At 45.5% G+C, this 21,595-nt stretch overlaps 1 protein-coding gene across 1 annotated transcript in view; it reads right to left on the bottom strand.

Annotated features, from left to right (window-relative positions):
* Positions 1 to 947: 947 nt before the first annotated feature.
* Positions 948 to 21,595, bottom strand: part of YWHAG (tyrosine 3-monooxygenase/tryptophan 5-monooxygenase activation protein gamma) — a 33,391-nt gene continuing 12,743 nt past the window's right edge. The window contains exon 2 of the mRNA XM_002743951.5: positions 948 to 4,409. Coding sequence (XP_002743997.1) covers positions 3,753 to 4,409 — 657 coding nt within the window. The 3' untranslated portion in view covers positions 948 to 3,752. The remainder of the gene's footprint in view (positions 4,410 to 21,595) is intronic.

Consider the following 21,595-nt stretch of genomic DNA (forward strand, 5'->3'; position numbering starts at 1 on the left):
GGTGGCTCAAGCCTGTAATCCCGGCACTTTGGGAAGCTGAGGCGGGTGGATCACGAGGTCAGGAGTCAAGACCAGCCTGACAAACATGGGGAAACCCTGTCTCTACTAAAAATACAAAAGTTAGCCAGGCGTGGTAGGTTGCGCCTGTAATTCCAGCTACTCAGGAGGCTGAGGCAAGACAATCGCTGGAACCTGGGAGGCGGAGGCTGCAGTGAGCCGAGACTGCGCCACTGCACTCCAGCCTGAGCAACAGAGCAAGACTCCATCTCAAAAAAAAAACCACATCACAACAGACTGGATGCATAAGCAGAGAGGACACATGACTTTCCTCCTTCTTCAGTGACCCTGTTACAGTAATAAGTCAATTTTTTTTATAACTGCTACACTAAAAGTGCTTGGTCAGTGTGTACTGAAGAGCTGGTAGCTACTACTTGACCTAGTTTTTTGTTTTTGTTTTTTGAGATGGCGTTTTCCACTTGTTGCCCAGGCTGGAGTGCAAAGGTGCGATCTTGGCTCACTGCAACCTCTTGGGCTCAAGCGATTCTCCTGCCTCAGCTTCCAGAGTAGCTGGGATAAAAGGCACCCGCCACCATGCCCAGCTAGTTTTTGTATTTTTAGTAGAGACAAGGTTTCACCATGTTGGCCAGGCTGGTATTGAATTCCTGACCTCGTGATCTGCCCGCCTCAGCCTCCCCAAAGTACTGAGACTACAGGTGTGAGCCACGGCGTGCCCCGCCTGATGCAATGGTTTTTCAAGTCCCAAAAGCCAAATCTGCTTCCTGGCTGGAGGTGCTTCCCAGTAGATACTGTCTTCCTGCATACTCTTTCCCTTTTACTGCCAATCCATTCTCACTCCTTGAGTGGGGGAAGAGAACACCAACATCCGCTCCAACCTTCAAAAGCAAAGAACAGTCAAACTCACACAATGAAGCTAAGGAGCACTGGCGTCAGATCTGTAAGTTTATTTGCTCAATGTACGACAGCTACATAATGACTCACATTCATGATATTCCATCACTGAGGAAACTGCTAAAGATGGTCCGTGTGTGAAATAATTCCTTAGAGAAACACGGAGCTGGAAAAATAATCACTGATTAGACCTTAAAAATAGTTCACTGCATAACATGACAAAAAGCACAAAGGCTCATTCAGAGAACGTGTTCGTTGTTCTCCAACACTGTAATAGTTATAATTTCACCATGACAAACACCAGACATTAAGATTAAGCTAACACTGGTGTTTCTTTTGCTCCCCCCCCTTTTAAAAACAAAATATATAACTGCATGTCACTATAGCAACATCCAAAACAGATCAATTTGTTACAATCACTATTTGGTAGAGCAAACTTTACCCCCAAAAGGAATAATTAAATTAAAAACAAAACAAAACAAAAAAACCTTTAAAAAATTTGAAGACTTAATTTTTGTCATAGGAATACATAACACCTACAGTATAAGTTAATCAATTTCAAGCTACTGTATAGAAATACAACACTAGCATGCACAATATTGTATCGATAGAGTAATGGAGGAGTGATCATTTCACTGGAGACAGTATCATAGGCAAGTGCATTTCTTTAAAAATAAAGAAAAGAAAAACCATTCAAGCTGCTTAAATATCAAGTCTCCCATTCCCGCTCCGTTTTTAGCCCTCAGGTGTGATTTTTAAATCTTGCATTATTCTAAGAAGCAGCCAGAGCCAAAGCTGAAACTTAAAGGGAAAATAGGTTTTGTAATTCCAGTAAATCATTTCCAAATGCTACAAGGAAAAACGCAACACTGCTCACTGGACATGAAGATAAATTAGGGAAAGCCCCACCTACCCCGCCCCCTCCCGAAATCATTTTCCTCCCGGGGCAATGACTTGAGGTGCCTGTAAGAGGCACCAAAGCGGCGAAGCTTTCTGCTACGAGTTCTTCTGGTAGCTTCAGTGAACTGGGACTTCTGCTCTAGCGTGAGGAGGGGGCCTTCTAAGGAAAGTCATGCTGGGTAAACTGTGCAATGTCACGGAGCACACAGAGTCTGTGCTCATCGTGGTTCTTCCATCTTCACTGTCACCTGTATCCTGTTACACATACTCAGTTCCTAAGTGTAAGCTCAGTTTTGGTATTTAGCAAACGCATCTGTCCGTTTTTCCTCAATTATTACTCACACTTCTTCTTGCCTAAATAAAACAAAGGAACGAAGAACACAAGTGTGCTATCATTAGACGCCTCGGGAGTTTCTACTGCCACTGACGTGATGAAAACCTGGGTGCGCACTCAGGCCGTGTTAACAGCTGGACAGATTTACCTGAAATGAGGACGAGGGACTCAGGGCGGACTGAAAACAAATGGGTGGAAAGAGCAATGTTGTTTCCGTCCATTCTGAATGCGCGCTGGCTGCACGAGACAAGCCAAGCTCCAATTTCTATGCTTTTTTCATTAAAAAGAACAACTATATAGAGAGGAAAAAGTTCTGGTCAAATAGGAGTTAAGTGTTCGTTCCCTGGAACAGTTTTAGTTTATCTTCCTACAACAATGACTAGGGGAAGGAGGCTTCAGGGAGGAAAAACCAGCACACTGACAAGGCTCCCGAAATTTGACAGAATGGTTATGGATAGAGCTCTTCCTTTTGGGTTTTTCTACCAGTAGGCTTCTAGCACCTGAATTTTCACGCACTGCACCACAGACCTTCTCCAGACGCCTCTACGACCCCAAAGCTTCTCCACCCAGCTGCGTCCGCCAGCACGAGGGGCAGTGGGAAACGCTCCAGTGCAAAGTGGGCGACGGCAGTGTGATCCCTGAGGAGGGAGCTGTGGCAGCTTCGGAAGCGGGACGTTCTCTGAAAATACCAACATGATCCATGACATACAGACCTGAATTTTCTCTATTTTTGTGGCATTTCATGTTTCTCTCAAGAGGATAGATAATTTTGGTGGTGGATTTATGTTAAGAGGAAAGGAGGACAAAAAAAAAAAAAAAAAATCCCACAGCCACCTGCCAAGCACCTATTAACCAAAAGCTGAAGTCGCTTTCATTCTCCTCATTTAGCCTAGGAGACCGATCAACAGCAACACCAACCGGCTAAGGCCGAACACGGATGTTAAAGCCCAAACAACTAGCAAACCAAAGGAAAAATACGCAGTCGATGGCTTGATGTTACATATGGCTGTCATGTAGAAATACTGTAAACTGCAAATTAGTGTTAATACTGTCAGCTAATCCGAGACTTCCGAAAACTGGCAAGGCCTAAACCACAGGACGCACGAGGCCTCAGGTTCTAAGTCTGTCAGTCCGGGGTTTACACCATTCCATGTCTGTAGGCTACACCCTGGAAAACATGCAGAGCCGAGACAGATGAGATAGAAAGTACCCAAAATGAGAGACGAGAGCGCATGTACATAAAAACCCTTACTGGAACCACAGAACTTACTGAATGAGGGCCATTCCTCTTCTAAGGTTTTTCATCTGAAACCCTATCTCCTAGCAGTAAGTTACATCAGAGACAGACAGCTCCACCTTGCATGACCCACAGAACTGTCCGGACGCCATGTGAGGCTGCTATTCCAACACCAGCACAGCTAGCCTGACTTTCCACTAGTGGTATTTTGGCAAAAATGTCAAAGAGGCGATCAAAGACAGGACAGGTCGTGGGTTTCTCCCTGGGAAGGTCATCCCTCCCTTTCCCTCCCCCACCCGACCCCCAACTCATGGGAAAAAAATAAAGACTGCAGTAGTAGCATCCGCGTGCGCTGCCAGTCCCCCTGGGGCCTTAATTGTTGCCTTCACCACCGTCGTCGTCCTGCTGGTCGCTCGTCCAGAGCGTGAGGTTGTCGCGGAGGAGCTGCATGATGAGCGTGGAGTCCTTGTAGGAGTCCTCGTTGAGGGTGTCGAGCTCGGCGATGGCATCGTCGAATGCGGTCTTGGCCAAGTGGCACGCTTGCTCCGGGGCGTTCTGGATCTCATAGTAGAAGACGGAGTAGTTAAGAGCCAGGCCTAATCGGATGGGGTGGGTGGGCTGCATGTGCTCTTTGCTGATCTCGTGGGCTTCACTGTAGGCCTTCTCGGAGGACTCCACCACCGTCGCCCTCTTCTCTCCAGTGGCCACTTCAGCCAGGTAACGGTAGTAGTCCCCTTTCATCTTCAGGTAGAACACTTTGCTCTCGTACTGGGTCTCACTGCAATTCTTGATCAGGTAGTTATCCAGCAGGCTCAGCACATCTTGGCACACCGCCTCCAGCTCCTTCTCTATCTTCTCCCGGTACGCGCGCACCATCTCTATCTTCTTCTCGTTGCCGTCTGCAGATGTCTTCTGCTCAATGCTACTGATGACCCTCCAAGAAGAGCGGCGTGCCCCCACCACATTCTTGTAGGCCACAGACAGGAGGTTTCGTTCCTCATTGGACAGTGGCTCATTCAGCTCTGTCACCTGTTGGGGGGAAAGGACAGAGCTGTTATGGTACAGATGGTGTCCACTGGGTGACTCGTCTCCTCTGGGCCACTACAACAACAGAGCTCTCGGCTGAGTAAGTAACCTGATGAACAGAATGGCGGGAGAAGGAGGGGCAAGTGCGGTTGGATCAATGGTGTCTGAACCCCAGCTTCCTCCCCAGGAAAGGACAGAGGCCTATCACATGTGTTCCACAAAACAAGACGGTCTAGGTCTTAGATGAGAAGGTTTTATCGAAATCGCAGAAGGCCAACCGCTCTTTCACGTAATACTATATACATGCACCAATCCTAAAGACTGTGAGTACAGACGGTCCAACTCAGCTTTTTTTTTTTTTCTTTCTTTTTAGGAAAACACACTGACAAATTCCACCTAATCCTGCCCTGTCTACTAAACTTCAGTCCCATCCCTTCTGGATGAGAAAATACTGAGTCAACTTCAAGCCGACTTCAGAGAAACAAGGAGGCCTTTCCGCTCGTATGCTAAGACCATGTGAATTCTAAACCTCAGAGGGCATGGGACTGAGTCCGATCACTGTGACGCTTTAGCAACCCGGGAAACTCAGGTATTGTATTTGTGGCAGTGGAGTGTGTGATTGCATACAACCACAGCTAGGAATACAAAAGAATGAGGTGAGCACAGCCCCTCCAAGCTGAGCAGGGCAACAGGAATCAATGCTTCTTCCAAGGTGGGCATTTCTCAAGCTTCCCGCCCTCATCACCCCCAAGACTAATCACCTTAAGAAAACTAAAGTGGCATATCAAACCAATGTTGCATATTTTTATGACTACAAATAACTGCTTATAACAAAATTCAGCCAATAACACTAACTTTATTTACCTGATTTCTATAGTATCAGAGTAATATATTATTACATTAAGTATTTGACAACCATATGAAATACATTCTTCTTATTTTTTGAGACAGGGTCTCTCATTCTATCGACCAGCCTGGAGTGCAGTGGCATGATCACAGCTCACTGCAGCCTCAACCTCCCCAGGCTCAGATGATTCTCCCACCTCTGCCTACTGAGGAGCTGGGACTACTGGCACACACCAGCTGGCTGGGGATGGGGAAAGAAGAAAAGTGGTTACTCCCTGTCCAAAGTCTCCCCTGTTCCCTGTGTAGATGAACCACAGCATCTATATAACATTAGATTACATACAGATACCAAGGGTAGGGAGACAGAATCCAAAAAGATCTACTAAACTAAGATTGACCCACCCATGGCCCACGGGATGCATGCAGCCCAACACACATTGGTAAACTTTCTTAAAACACTGAGATTTTTGGCCAGGTGTGGTGGCTCACGCCTGTAATCTCAGCACTTTGAGAGGCCGGGGTGGGTGGATCATGAGGTCGGAAACCCCGGTCTCTACTGAAATTACAAAAATTAGCTGGGCAAGGTGGCGGGAGCCGATAATCCCAGCTACTCAGGAAGCTGAGGCAGGAGAATCTCTTGATTTTTGGTAGGGGGGTAAGTGGTGGGTGGTGGGAGGAGGTTGCAGTGGGCTGAGATCGCGCCATTGCACTCCAGCCTGGGTGACAAGAGACTCTGACTCAAAAAAATAATAAAATAAAACATTTTTTGTGAAAAAAATTTTTTTAGCTCATCAATTATCCTTAGTGTTAGTTATTTTATGTGTGGCCCAAGACAATTCTTCTTCAAATGTGGCCTAGAGAAGCCAAAAATTTACTGGACAGCCCTGTACTAAACTCCTGGGGAATGGGGGGACTGAGCTACCAGGAGACTTTTTTCCCCCTACATTTGAATCATTTATGTTCAGTATATTAGTACGTGACTGTAACCCCAGTGCTTTGAGAGACCAAGTGGAGAGGACTGCTTGAGGCCAGGAGTTCAAGACCAGCCTGGCCAACATAGCAAGACCCCATCTCTATAAAAAAATTCTTTAAATTATAAATGGGGGTATGCTGGGCAAAACTGAATACAGTCACTAATTCAAGCAGCATCTACTCAGAGATAATCAAATTAAAACATAAACCAAATCATGCTTATTAGTTTATGGCAGGCAATTCATTTTTTGAATGAACTGATTAGCAAATGGTATACACTCAAATATTCCCTAAACTGATGAGCAGTGTTTTTAAAGTTAACTTTTTCCTAGACATTGCTGACGCTCTGCTTTAATGCTGGAGAACAATGTTACCCCTACCAGCTGTGCCCTCAGTGAAACAGACTCAAAAGAGAGGGGAAGACTAGGGGTGGGTTCAGAGCAGGAGGTCAGGAAAGCAATGCTCTGCTCTGCCACCTCCTGTGCCCCACCGTTCTGCAAACACTCCTGCTCCTGCTTGTGCCTCATTCTGCACTATCTGTCATCCAGCAGACCACTGTCACTCCCGCTGTGTCCACAAATAACTAAAAGACTGGGCTTTTCCCAGTTCCATCATGTCCTAAGCAATCTTGGGGACAAGCCACTTCATTTCTCTGGGCTTTAGCTTTCTTATCTGCACAATGGGGATTTCTGCCTCTTTCATGAGGTATACAGGTACATCACACAAATAAGAAAGTCTTTTTGAGACTTTGTTACCCAAGCTGAAGTGCAGAGGCACAATCGGAGCTCACTGCAGCCTCAAACAACTGGGCTCAAGCAACCCTCCCTCCTCAGTCTCCAGAGTAGCTGGGACTACAAGTGTGTGCCATCATGCATAGCTGATTTCTATCTTTTTTTGCAGGGGGGGGGGGGAGCAGACAGACTTTCAAAAAGACATGGTCTCACTCTGTCACCCAGGCTGAAGTTCAAGGCACAATCTTGGCTCACTGCAACCTCCTCCTCCCAGGCTCAAATAATTCTCATGTCTCAGCCTTCCGAGTACCTGGGATTATAGGCATATGCCACCATGCCTAGCTAATTTTTGTATTTTTAGTAAAGATGGGGTTTTGCCATGTTGGCCAGGCTGGTCTCAAACTTCTGGCCTCAAGTGATCTACCCACCTCAACCTCCCTAAGTGCTGGGATTACAGGCGTGAGCCACAGTGCCCAGCCTATGGCTGATTTATTTATTTATTTATTTATTTTTGAGACAAGGTCTTACTCTGTCACCTCAGCTAGAGTGCAGTGACACCAACTTAGCTCACTGCAACCTCAGTCTCCCAGGTAGGGCTTCAAGTGATCCTCCTACCTTACCCTCCTGGGACAAAGGTACATGCCACCACACCCAGCTAATTTTTCTATTTTTCTGTAGAGACAGGGTCTTGCCATGTTGCCTAGGCTGGTTTTGAACTCATGGCCTCAAGCAACCCACCTACTTCAGCCTCCCGAAGTGCTAGGATTACAGGTGTGAGCCACTGCATCCAGCCATCTTTTTTAGTAGAGACGAGGTCTCACTATGTTGCCCAGGCTGGTCTCGAACCCCTCGGTTCAAGTGATCCTCCCGCCTTGGCCAGAGTGCTGGGATTACGGAAGAGAGCCACTGTGCCCAGCAAAGTCTTCTTGAAAAAGGAAAATGCTACAGAAATGCGAGGAACGAGTTTTAAGAATATCCTGAATAATTTTCTCATTTTAGTTCTCATCACAGGGGATGTCTACGTTTCCTACCTAATGATCTCCCAGCTCATCTTCCTGTATCGAGTGTCCCTTCTCCGTTTCACCCTCTTCTTTATTTTAAGCGGAAACTGCCTTAGCTGCCTCACATCACTTCCTTTCCAAAAACCCGAGTCCCATACAGCCTGAAAAAAACTGCTCAGACTTGGCTTTGGAAGGAGCTGAGCCCTTGGGCGCTGCTGCCGGAGTGTCTGGCATACCTCCCCGAGTGTGCGGACGCCGAAGACACACCCTGCAGTGCAGGCCTCATGACTGCCTCCAGTGCAAGAGGCCATCGGTCCGAAGGCCACAGAGATCAAGTTCTGGCCTTTCCCCTAAATCATGCTGTCCTTATTTCAAGGGCCAAGAGCTATTTAGAGCTCACATTACCTCACCAGTCCTGGGGGGAGCTCTTCCTGCTTCAGATGAAGTCTCCCTGCAGAGCCCAGAGTGGTGATCTGTACTTATATAAAGTCTGTCTAGTTGTCCCCAGACAAATTGGAACAAGCAGATTATGAAATGCCAGTATCACCTTTAGATACAGTAGCTCGATCACATTTGGAACACATCCAGATGCTCTCTGCCAGTGAAAAGCTAAGTTAGAGGGAAACCCGTTACTCTAAAAAGTCTGCTCAAAAGACAGGTTGTTCTGAACACCTTAAATCAGAATTTTAAAAAATTATTTAACTTTTAGATCAAAATCACTTACATGAGAATTAATGTTATTTTTAAATTAAAATAAGATCTCCTCACCATACTAGTTTTAAAGGTGAAAAGATAACTTTTTAAAAGAACAAAAGTTATTCTAATAGTGTCTAAAAAGATTTAATCAAGGTAGAATAACTATTCAATGTGGGAAGATATGGGATCAGTATCATTTGGGAAGGGAGGTAACATTTTTCAAAACAGTCATTAAATTTGTTGTTGTTTTTTAAATAGAGATAGGGTCTCACTCTGTTGCCCTGGCTGGAGTACAGTGGTGTAATCACAGCTCACTGCAGTCACGCCACAAACTCCTGCGCCTCAGCCTCCAGAGAAGCTGGGACTACAGGCACCCACCACCACACAGCTACTTTTTGTATTTTTTGCAGGGACGAGGGTCTCCCTACATTGTCCAGGCTGGTCTCAAACTCCTGAACACAAGTGATCCTCTAGCCTTGGCCGCCCAAAATGATGGGATTACAGGCGTGAGCCATCATGCCCAGCCTTCTTCTAAAAAAAAAAAAAAGGAGGCTGGGCACGGTGGCTCACACCTATAATCCCAGCACTTTGGGAGGCCAAGGCGGGTGCATCACGAGGTCAAGAGATCGAGACCATCCTGGTCAACATGGTGAAACCCCGTTTCTACTAAAAATACAAAAATTAGCTGGGCATGGTGGTGGGCGCCTGTAGTCCCAGCTACTCGGGAGGCTGAGGCAGAAGAATTGCTTGAACCCAGGAGGTGGAGGTTGCGGTGAGCCAAGATCACGCCATTGCACTCCAGCCTGGGTAACAAGAGCGAAACTCCGTCTCAAAAAAAAAGGAAAAGAAATAGGGTCTCACTCTGTTGCTCAGGCTAGAGAGAAGTGGCGAGTTCACAGTTCACTGCAGCCTCAACTCAAGCTCAGGTGATCCTCCCACCTCAGCCTCCAACCATGCCCAGTTAATAAACTATTTCTACAAATGTGACACTTGTAAACATGGTACCCAAATTTACTGTCATGGCTGTGGGAAAACGTAGATTTCACTCTTTATTCCCCAGTTATATGTTCTGCTTAAAAACAAAAAAGTTTCTACTTTCTCAACTACTACAAGCTCAAGTTCAAATTTCTTTTGGTGACTTAAAAGATGTTAAAGATAGCCGTAGGTAAGAAGGTTAGAAAATTCTATGCTCTTCTCACTAACATTCTAAAATGCAGAACTCCCCAGATCCCAGCTGCTAAGGAATCAGATATTAATTAGTGTCAACTGTTTTCCCCTAAGAGTTGGTGAGGAGAGAAACCTTTTCTACCTAAGATTAGCAACTCTTGAAATTCTTGGAAAGCTTAGATGACTCTCCGACCTTAAGCCACAGAGTACCAGGTCATTCACAATTTCCTTATCTACCAAGAACCTTCAATTGTAATGAATGAGCTGGGCGGAGTGGCTCACGTCTATAATCCCAGCACTTTGGGAGGCTGAGGTAGGCAGATCACTTGAGGTCAGTATTTAGGGACTAGCCTGGTCAACATGGTGAAACCCTGTCCCTACTAAAAATACAAAACTTAGCCAGGTGTGTAGTGTGCATGCCTGTAATCCCAGCTACTTGGGAGGCCGAGGCAGGAGAACCACTTGAACCTGGGAGGCAGAAGTTGCAGTGAGCCAAGATTGCACCACTGTACCCCAGCCCCGGGAACAGAGTGATATTCAAAGAAAAGAAAAATAATGAATGCAATTTTGCATGTTTAATCTTCTTAAATAACTCCTGAGGGCTCAAGCAATCCTCCTGCCTCAACCTGGAACTACAGGTAGGCACCACCTCACCCAACACATTGATTTAGTAACATGGAAAATCTCTACAAAGAACTGAAGTTCACATCCAAAACGTAAGCCAACAGAGGTGAACAGGCAGAGCACACAGGACTCTGAGGGCAAGGAAACTACACTGTGTGATACTCAGATGGTGGCTACACCCTCTATATACTTATCAAAATCCACAGAATGCACACCACCAAGAGTGAGCTCTATTGCAAACTGTGGGCCTGGGGTGATAATGACAATACATTCATTAACTGCGGTTTAAGTGTACTTCTGGCAGGGGCTGCTGAGGGAGGCAGGCTGTGCTTGTGTGGGGGCAGGGGGCATACAGGAACTCCACTCAATTTTGCTGTGAACCCAAAACTGCTCTAAAAGTTTGGCCTTTTTTTTCCCCCTGAGACAAAGAGTCTTGCTCTGTCACCAGGGCTGGAGTGTGATGGTGTGATCTTGGCTCACTGTAGCCTCCGCCTCCCGGGTTCAAGTGATTCTCCTGCCTCAGCCTCCTGAGTAGCTGAGACTACAGGTGCCCACCATCATGCCTGGCTAATTTTTGTATTTTTTGTAGAGACAGGGTTTCACCATGTTTGGCCAGGCTGGTCTTGTACTCCCAAGCTCAAGTGATCCACCCGCTTCAGCCTCCCAAAGTGCTAGGCATGAACCACTGTGCCTGACCCTCTTAACTGACTGAGCTTTGCATACTTCACAGTAAAAAACCACAGCCATGAACAAGTAAAACTATTTGCTGAGTCCCAGCAAATCACCAAGTCTGGAGGCAGTGCTGGGACTCTCAACACACATTCATTCCAGAAAATTTGACATAACATGTTCTATAAGGTCTGGTGACTAGCAAAAATATGCTTAATGGCCACTATTTATCAAATAATGAATTCATCAAGCATCCACGGACCATCTAGTATATATATCACACTGTACTGCAATGTGAAGACACACAAAGTTAGTGGGATGTACTCCAGATTCAGTCTACGTGGAGAAGACACAACTTACTCACGTTAGAGTATCATTCGCAGAGGTACCCTTAATGTAGCAAACTGCATGGAATACTTGGAGAAAATTTTAATTAGGAAGTAACAACCTTAGCTGGGGTTTTCACGTTAGAGTATCATTCGCAGAGGTACCCTTAATGTAGCAAACTGTATGGAATACTTGGAGAAAATTTTAATTAGGAAGTAACAACCTTAGCTGGGGTTTTCCAGCAGCAATCAGTCACCCTGGCTAAAAACTGTGTAGAAGGGAAACACGGATTTGAGGAAGACAGACTGCCTCAAAGAGTCGTGAAACTTCTACCCAAGGCCAAGCCGAGGCCTCAGAGATGAGAGAAGAGCTGGGTGAGAGCCTGGGTTTGGCTGACAGCTGCCAAGTCCCACTGCACAAGGTGGGCATCACACTCACTTACAGGTGTGACTCAGAGAAATCACATGACTTTCCCCCAGGGTCACGTCACCCACACTCCACAGAGCAGAAAACACTCTTAGCCCTCTGGCTTCAAATCTTATGCTCCTTTCTATGCCAAAAGTCTGTGATGATGCAATCATGGCAACACCACAGAGAAAGGACTAATTTCTCTAGGACATAAAAATCTCCTGAGAACTTCTAAGATCAACCGGTAGCAGAAAAGTGGGCAAAAGGGGCAGAGAAAAGGAAAACAATAGGAAAAAATGCTCAGCCTCATTAATTATGTTAATTTTTCTCTGATCGCACTGCTACAGTTTCATTGTGAAGGTGACAGCGTAACAGGCACTTACCTATTTGTCGTGCATATGACAGAATTCCAGATGACACCAAAAATTATCTGTGTATTCACAGTGCATTTCTAGAAGGGTCTGAAAGCAAGACTGGCTGGGAAGCAGTCAAGGTTGATCAGGCTGCATTTTGTACCGATGACTAGTAGTACCTATTCCAACAAGCCTTCTCCACAATTCACCCTGTTATTCATACCTACACTTAGAGCTTAACGCCAATCTTGAAAAGCCAAGTTTTCAGAAAAGCTCAAAGCCAGGAATTTGATATAAACAGTTTATGGATGTATACAAGAAAGTCAAACCCACACTTCTTTGCTTTGTGTGTGTTTTAACTTAGTCGTAAAAAATAATGGTAATAGGCCAGGCACAGTGGCTCATGCCTGTAATCCCAGCACTTTGGGAGGCCGAGGCAGGCAGATCACCTGAGTTCAGGAGTTTGAGACCAGCCTGGTCAACACAGTGAAACCCCATCTTTACTAAAAATACAAAAATTAGTCGGGCGTGGTGAGTGCCTGTTGTCCTAGCTACTTGGGAGGCTGAGACAGGAGAATATGGCTTGAACCGAGGAGGCAGAGGTTGCAGTGAGCTGAGATCCCACCACTGCACTCTAGCCTGGGCAACAGAGCAAGATTCCATCTCAAAAAAGGAATAGAAATAAAAATAATGATAATAATAATGTAAGATACAATGAAGAATGAAGAATATCTTTATACAGGTCAGGAATAGTATACAGAATATATACTATACTGCTGACCCTTGGACAACATGGGTTTGAACTGTACAAATCCACTGACATGTGACTTTCCCTCCACCTATAGCAAGCCCATCCTCCTCTCTATCCTGCTCAGCCTGATTACACAAAGACCATGAGGATGAGGACCTTTACAATGACCCAATTCCACTTAATGAAGAGTAAATATAGTTTCTTTTAGGCTTTTCTTAATATTTTCTTTTCTCTAGCTTACTTTAAGAATATAGTATGTAATATGTACAACATACAAAATATAGGTTAACTATTTATTGGCAAGGCTTCTAGTCGATGGTAGGTTATTAGCAGTGAAGTTTTCAGGGAGTCAAAAGTTGTACACGGGGCTGGGTGCAGTGGCTCACACCTGTAATGCCAGCAGTTTGGGAGGCCAAGGTGGGCAGCTCACCTGAGGTCAGGAGTTCAAGACCAGCCTGGCCAACATGGTGCAACCCCGTCTCTACAAAATAAAAAAATTAGCTGGGCATGGTAGTGGGCACCTGTAATCCCAGCTACTTATGAGGGTGAGGCAGGAGCACTGCTTGAACCCAGGAGGCGGAGACTGCAGTGAGCTGAGATCGCACCATCACACTCAAACCTGGGTGACAGAGCGAGACTCTGTCTCAAAAAAAACAAACAAAACAAAAAAATTACACATGGGACTTGACTGTGCCCTAACTCACACTTTGTGCAATGGGCAACGGTACGGATCAGCCCGGTTTCACTGAACAATCAATTCTAGTATTTCTCCAGTTTATTCTCTACAAACGTAATCTTTGGTTTCCAAATATCACCTGTCCTTTCCCATAGCTCCAACTTCGTATACTTGTGTCATATACTGCCTGGACAAGACCAGTGTCATTAATGCTTATGAGCATTTTTTTTTGTTCTGAATTCAATGGAACTATTTCCAGTGGTTTTGTTCTTCAATGTCAGCTCTTGGTTTAGTTGTATTTTTCTCTACCATGTTAAGAAAGTATCCATCTAGTCCATATTTTTCTAATTAACTTTTTTGATCAGAAATGGATTTTTCAACAAAATTATAATTTCTTGCCCTCCAGACAATCATTTATGATTAAGCATCATTATTCCTAATTTAAAGGGAAAAAAAGGCTCAGAGCTGAAGAACAGAACCCAAATACACTAGCTCCAAATCCCACATGCTTTCCACTATACAAGTGGTTCTTAACCAAGGAGGGGAGGCTTTTTATAAACATCTCTGCTCGAGCAGCCCTACCCCTTGACAAGTCAGATGAGAACCATGCATATCTATTTCTCCAGGTTAAAAATCGTAGCAGTTTCTCAAAATGTTTAGTTAGCAGCATTATGACTCAACAATTCCACTCCCAGATGTACACAAGAGAAATAAAAACATACGTCCATACAAAAATTTTTTTTTCGAGACAGGGTCTCACTTTGTCATCAAGGCTGTAGTGCAGTGGTATGATCATGGCTTGCCGAGCCTCAACCTCTCGGGTTCAAGCAATCCTTCTGCCCGAGTCTAGCCTCCCGAGTAGCTGGCATGTGCCACCATGCCTGGCTAATTTTTTTAAATTTTTGTAGAGATGGGGGTCTCACTATGCTGAGGCTGATGGCTATCAGCCTGTGATGGCTGATCTCAAACTCCTGGCCTTAAGCAATCCTCCTGTACCCCAGCCTCCCAGAGTGCAGAGATTGCAGGTGTGAGTCACACCACCTGGCCCAAATAAAATCTTGTCCAGGGGCCAGGAGTGTGGGCTCCCACCTGTAACTCCAGCACTTTAGGAGGCTGAATCGGGCAGATCACTTAAGGTCAGGAGTTGAAGACCAGCCTGGGCAACATGGTGAAACCCCATCTCTACTAAAAATAAAAAAATCAGCTGGGCGTGGTGGCTTATACCTGTCATCCCAGCTACTCAGGAGGTTGAGACATAAGAATCACTTGAACCCAGGAGGTGGAGATTGTAGTGAGCCGAGATGGCACTACTGCACTCCAGCCTGGGTGACAGAGCATGACTCTTATCTCAAAAAAAGGGGTGGGAGAGGGAAGAAAAGACATCTTGTACAGGAACGTTCACACCAACATTAGTCCTCACAGCCAAAAGGTGGTGAAACAATGCAGATGTCCATCAAATGAGGAATGGATGAACAAATGTCATGTGACCTATACAATGGAGTATTGTTCAGACAGACAAATGATGCGCTGATAGCACGCAACAGTGATGATCTCCCAGTCACAAAGACCGAACAACGTATGATTCCGGTTATATAATATGTCCAGAATAGGCAAATCCATAGAAACAGAAAGCAGATTAGTGGTTACTTAGGGCTGGGCTGGGAGGGGAGGTGACGGAGAGTGACTGCCAATGTAGGCTTTCTTTTTGGGTAGAGGGCATGTTCTCCAATGTGTTGATGGTATGCAAGTCTGAGCACACTGGACACCATTAAGCTGCACACTTTAAACGGGTCAGCTCTATCTCAACGAAGATACCTGAAAGCTGCTGCCTCATACGGCACTCTACAGTACTTCCATATATACCAGCAATTAAACATCAGCTTACCTGTTTGAAATACAAAATTCCAAATACTTAATGCTTCATGATATTTAGACTTACACAGAGAAAGCTCCCTGTAATGGAGCATAGACCTCTGGTTCTTACAACTTAACCCTCCTCTGTGACCTCCTATCAACATCTAGGAGTGTAATGCAGGTTGTATTTCTCAATATCCTCTTCAAAAAGGTGAACAACAAAATGGCTTGTTTAGGTTTATGCACAGGTATGGAAAAAGGACAGGAAACGTACATGCCCTGCCATGGGTACCTGTCATTAAGAAGCATTCGATCTCACCAATTTGGAGGAAAAAGTCAAAGAAGAAACACACTAAGATAACTGACTCTGAAATGAAGATAATCTACACCTTCTCCCCAAAACTAGCACTCCCCCACTCTTACAAACCCTGCCAGTAAAGGAGTCTCTCACCCTTCTGTGAGAAGTGGCTGAATTCCACCTTCAGAGGTTAACAAGTACTTGACTTCTTCATATTAAGGCTGCTTATTTCCCTACAACTGCCATTCAAGGTCTTAAGAATTTTATTTATTAGGGGCCAGAATCCATTTTTGAAACTGGCAAGGTTGGTTCTCATATCCTAGAGTCTTCTCACTGTTTCCATGGCCAGGCCACGCCCCTTCCCTGTCTTGATCTTCCCCTAAATGCCCATCTGCTTATCAATACCCCTCAACCTGCTCTTTAGTGTATCAGGCTTCAAACCTCCGCTGGGCTACTTTTTGAACTTATCAAACAAATTAGCGATTATTTCTAATTAATTACTAGTTTTCTCATAGATCTGATTTGGAAGTGGGGGGAGGGAGAGAGGACTTTCCCACCAAAAAATAAAACTGTTAAAAAAATTAAGCTGCTGTCCAGAAAGGGTGGGTCAGGCCTGTCATTCCAGCACTTTGGGAGCCTGAGGTGGGTGGATCACCTGAGGTCAGGAGTTCAAGACCAGTGTGGTCAACTTGGTAAAACCCCATCTCTACTAAAAATACAGCAACATTAGCTAGGCATGGTGACAGAAGACTATAATCCCAGCAACTCGACTCGTGAGGCTGAGGCAGGAGAATGGTTTTAATCTGGGAGACAGAGGTTACAGTGAGCCAAAATTGCACCACTGCACTCCAGCCTGGGCAACAAAGTGAAACTCTGTTTCAAAAACCAAACAATAACCACAAAAAAGTAAGCTGTTGCCGGGTGTGGTGGCTCACACCTGTAATCCCAACACTTTGGGAGGCCAAGGCAGGCAAATCACCTAAAGTCAGGAATTCAAGACGAGCCTGGCCAACACAATGAAACCCCATCTCTACTAAAAACACAGAAATTAGCCAGATGTGGTGGCTGGCGCCTGTAATCCCAGCTACCCTGGAGGCTGAGGTAGGATAATCGCTTGAACCCGGGAGGTGGAGGTTGCAGCGAGCCAAGATTGTGCCACTGCACTCCAGCATGGGTGACAGAGCAGGACTCTGTCTCAAAAAAAAAAAAGTTGTTAATGTAAAAGCTGTTGTATAAACATGGTGTAGTGCAGCCATTTTTAAAAGTCAGCTTTAATAAGGAATCTACTGGGTAGAGGCCAGGGATGGTACTGAACACCCTACAATGCACAGGACAGCCTCCCACATCAGCCAAGGATCACCTGCTCCCAACGTGCATGCTGTGGAAGCAGAAGAACCCTGCTACAAGTTCTCAGTATCACGGCCAGCAAACTCAAAACTTCCAGTCACACCTCTCGCTGCTTCTTCACGTGAATATAACGCTCATACTCCACCCTGAGAATCTGGGCTTGCCCATGTGAATCAGCACCACTCATGAATCACAGTGGTACCTTAACTCAACAGTCACTTCTGCATGTGTGCTGAATGACATCAATCTACACATGACGTACCCAGCTGAGACTGTTTTCAAAAAGGGTCCTAGTAATTCCTCCCGACCCTGTCATTCCTTCCACCCACTTCCTTTCCAGTATGAATCCTGCTACTCCCGTCAAGATATAGGGTATCTACCTTCATAATCTGAACTTGGTCACGTGACTTGCTTTTGACCAATGGAGCTTGGTCCTTCTGGGAGCTGGGAAAGACTGCTGGGACCTTCCACCACGTGAAGAAGCCTGGTTTAAACCGGAGGTGAGAAGACTGCGGGTGAGGGCACTACAGTTCACCCAGCCCAGTGAAGCAGGCCTAGACCAGCTACTCAGCCAACCCACAGAATTGTGAGAATTAACAAGTATTTGTTTGGAGTAGTCTGGGACAAGCCATAATTAATATTGTTTTTTACACATCCAAACTAAACAGACTTATGAAAAGCAAATCATATTCAATTCCTATTGGGATGTCAATCAAAGCCCGAGATTTATCTTTCTCTGCAAGTGTTACTGTTTTTTTGTTTTTTGTTTTTTTTTTGAGACGGATTTTCGCTCTTGTTACCCAGGCTGGAGGGCAATGGCGCGATCTCGGCTCACCGCAAACTCCGCCTTCTGGGTTCAAGCAATTCTCCTGCCTCAGCCTCCTGAGTAGCTGCGATTACAGGCATGCGCCACCATGCCCAGCTAATTTTTGTATTTTTTTAGTAGAGACGGGGTTTCACCTCGTTGACCAGGATGGTCTTGATCTCTTGACCTCGTGATCCACCCACCTCGGCCTCCCAAAGTGCTGGGATTACAGGCTTGAGCCACCGCGCCCGGCCACAAGTGTTACTCTTAAGCAACACCTGCACCAAGCATAACGGAACAGATGAATTTGGGGGCCAAGGTACAGGACTTACAGCATTAGGATTTTTTATTTTTTGAGACAGTCTCTCACACTGTTGCCCAGGCTGGAATGCTGTGGTGTGATCTCAGCTCACTGCAGATCCTCCCACCTCAGCCTCCCAAGTATCTGGGACCAGAGGTGGGTGCCACCACACCTGGCTAGTTTTTCTCTTTTTAACAGAGACAGGGTTGCACCATGTTGGCCAGGCTGGTCTTAAACTCCTGACCTCAAGTCATCAGCCTGAATCAGAATTAGGCTTGTTAAAACATTTTTAACAGTTAGGGCACATAGCATTCCTCTGCAGCCCACCTAACTCCATATCAGGAAGACACCTCACCAAATGCCTTGAAAAAGTCCAGATGGACTATGTTCCAGCACTCCCTTGGCTGGCAGTCAAAATCCCGATTCCAAAATTAGTTCCATCAAAATTAGTTAAAAAGGTTCCTAAACACACCCATATTGACTCCTTCAGGTCTGATCTTTGCTTCTACAATTTCCCCTGGAATCAATGTCATGCTCACTTTAAATGGGATTATTTATCTGTGTCCAGACCTCTGGTTCCACTTCCATTATCCCAAGGCTATTCTCAAAAATGAATTATAAACATTAGTTGAACTCACCAATCAGGACAACTTACCCCAAAACCACATCCTGACCTTCTGCAGAATCATTCACTTTTAAAGTGAACTCTTGTAACCTCCCAGTCCCCACTCTTCACTACAAGACTAACTTGAATACCGACCTTTCTCTCTCAGCCCCTTCCCTTCAGGCTTTATTCCTTCCCTGCAAGGTTCATCGAGACCCAGCAACTCCATTCTTTCTGCAGGTGTATCATGCCTCGTCCTTCTGCTACGCCATCCCTAAAACACCCAGACCAATCCAACCACCTACCCCTCCCACTCTCACAGCCAAGATTTAGTTAAGGGAGGGGAACACTGAGCCAGAGAACTAGAGGTTGAAGTTAATACAAATCACCTGGCAATCCTAGGTTGCTGCCACCTCCTCATAGAGGACCATGACTGTTAGTTAAGCCTATCTTAAGGGCTTTGCTCCTAAAGTAGCCGCACCTATCTCTGCCTCCTTGTTGAGTGCCAACAAAAGATGCTTCTTCCCCCCGTGGATTCCCACTGGTCACGCTATTACATTCTTATATTCTCCCTCTCCTACTCTTTCCCATTAACATACAGTGAAAGTTAAGGTTTAACATAAATAAATGATGCATTTCAATCCCACCTCTTCCTGGTTCTTTCAAATTCAAGGTTCTGGAATTAAGACCATACTTGTTTCCATTTCTTCAATCTTTCATTCCCTCCTCGAAGGTAGTGATGACCTAGAAAGTCATCACTGTCTTCCCACCCCAGGTATCCAGTGCTCTGAGACTTCATCTTACGTCTGAGTTCACAGAGGCATCTAACCCTGATGACCGATCTTTCCTGAGGCTCTCCTCGCCCTGGTTAGTGCTCATTCCTGGTCTTTCCTTCCTCACTCCAGTCACTACTTAAGTGCCCACCACTCCCTAGCGATTCATATTGGGATACAGATGCTCCATTTTTCTCTAGGTGGCCTTTGTTTTGCAATGGTTTCAACACACATGGATACAGAGAAGGCTCCCACTTGACTGTCAGTTCTCCCAGGGAAGAGGATATTATATTCTGCAGCTGTGAGGTCAGCCTGGTTATTAGTAGATCCTAAATGTTTCTTTGCTTACACTGTGCCAGGCACTGTTCTAAATGCCTTTCAAATTGACCTGTAGCCAATTTCACTTCACTTAAGTGTTTCCTACACTCAGTGTAACAACTGAATTCATCTTGTCCGCCATCTTCTCCTCCTCCTCTTCTATCTCCAGCCACCCATTTCTTCCTCTCCCATCTGCCCTTGCCGTTGTTGTCCAGGTCCCTGAAGACTAGACCTGACCATCTACTCATCAGCCTCCCCTCCCTCTGCCTCCGCGTCTACTCAGTTTCCACACTGCTGCCTGGGATCTCTCCAGACCAAAAATTAGATTATAGTACTCTTCAGCCTAAAGAGACTCACCATGGCTTAAGAAGGAACAAACTCCAGAAGGCACTTCATGAGCTGGCTCCCGTTAACCTCTTTCAACTCACTGCTTGCTACTCCCTCAAAAGCATACCACCACAGCATTCCTTGAACGCCACCAACAGGGAATAAGCAAATCACACCACCGATTCTCCTTTTCCATCCTGAAACTAAGCATCCTATGCCCTCAGCCTGGCTATTCCTTCCTCTAACCTCTCCCCCTCACTCAAGCCCTCAAAACACACAGTTTAGGGATCACTTCTTCTAGGAAACCCTCCCTGATGACCAGTGTGGACTCGCCCTCCGTCTCTAGTTCCACAGCATTCTGGGCTTACCTCAATTTATTTTATGGAATCGAGATCCCCACAGATGTTCAATAGCACTCCCATAACAACCGTATCTTTCCTAGGATTTGAGATCAGTGTCATTCATTACTTCCACCTGCCTAAAATGTCTACGAAATATCCAAATGCTTACATTCAAATACTCAACTGTCTGCCACAGTGGCTCACGCCTGTAATCCCAGCACTGTGGGAGGCCAAAGCAGGTGGATCACCTGAGGTTAGGAGTTTGACACCAGCCTGACCAACTTGGTGAAACCCTATCTCTACTAAAAATACAAAAAAAGTAGCTGGGTGTGGCGGTGCGCGCTGCTCAGGAGGCTGAGGCAGGAAAATCGCTTGAATCTGGGAGGCGGAGGATGCAGGGAGCTGAGATCGCACCACTGCACGCTAGCCTGGGCAATAAGAGGGAAAATCCGTCTCAAAAAACGACAACAACAAAAAACACTCAAATGTCTACAAAAATGTCTTATACACAATGTAATAAACTAGCATCTCTTTTCTTTCTTTGATCTTCACCCAAATCCTCAAAACATGTTTTAAACTCCAGTTTGCAAATTCCACATAAAACCGTATTATTCTGGTTTTTATTTGCTGTACAAAAGGTTTTCTATTCCTCCCAGATCTATTTCTTTTGAGTGATATATCTGCTTCCATTCAGTTCTGAGCAGCATCCTCATGCCTCCTGGCAATATCTCTCAGATTCCAACAGCAAAACTACAGCACTTACCTCATGTTAAAAATCTCACCGGTGGCTCACATCTGTAACCCCAGCAGTTTAGGAAGCAGAGGCAGGTGGATCACTTGAGGCTGGGAGCTTGAGACCAGCCTGGCCACCATGGTGAAACCCTGTCTCTACTAAAAATACAAAAATTAGCTGTGCATGGTGGTGCACGCCTGTAATTCCAGCTGAGGCTGGATAACCACTTGAACCCGAGAGGGAGAGGTCGCAGTGAGCCAATCGCGC

The sequence above is a fragment of the Callithrix jacchus genome, chromosome 2, assembly GCF_049354715.1.
Source record: "Callithrix jacchus isolate 240 chromosome 2, calJac240_pri, whole genome shotgun sequence".
Taxonomy (NCBI): domain Eukaryota; kingdom Metazoa; phylum Chordata; class Mammalia; order Primates; family Cebidae; genus Callithrix; species Callithrix jacchus.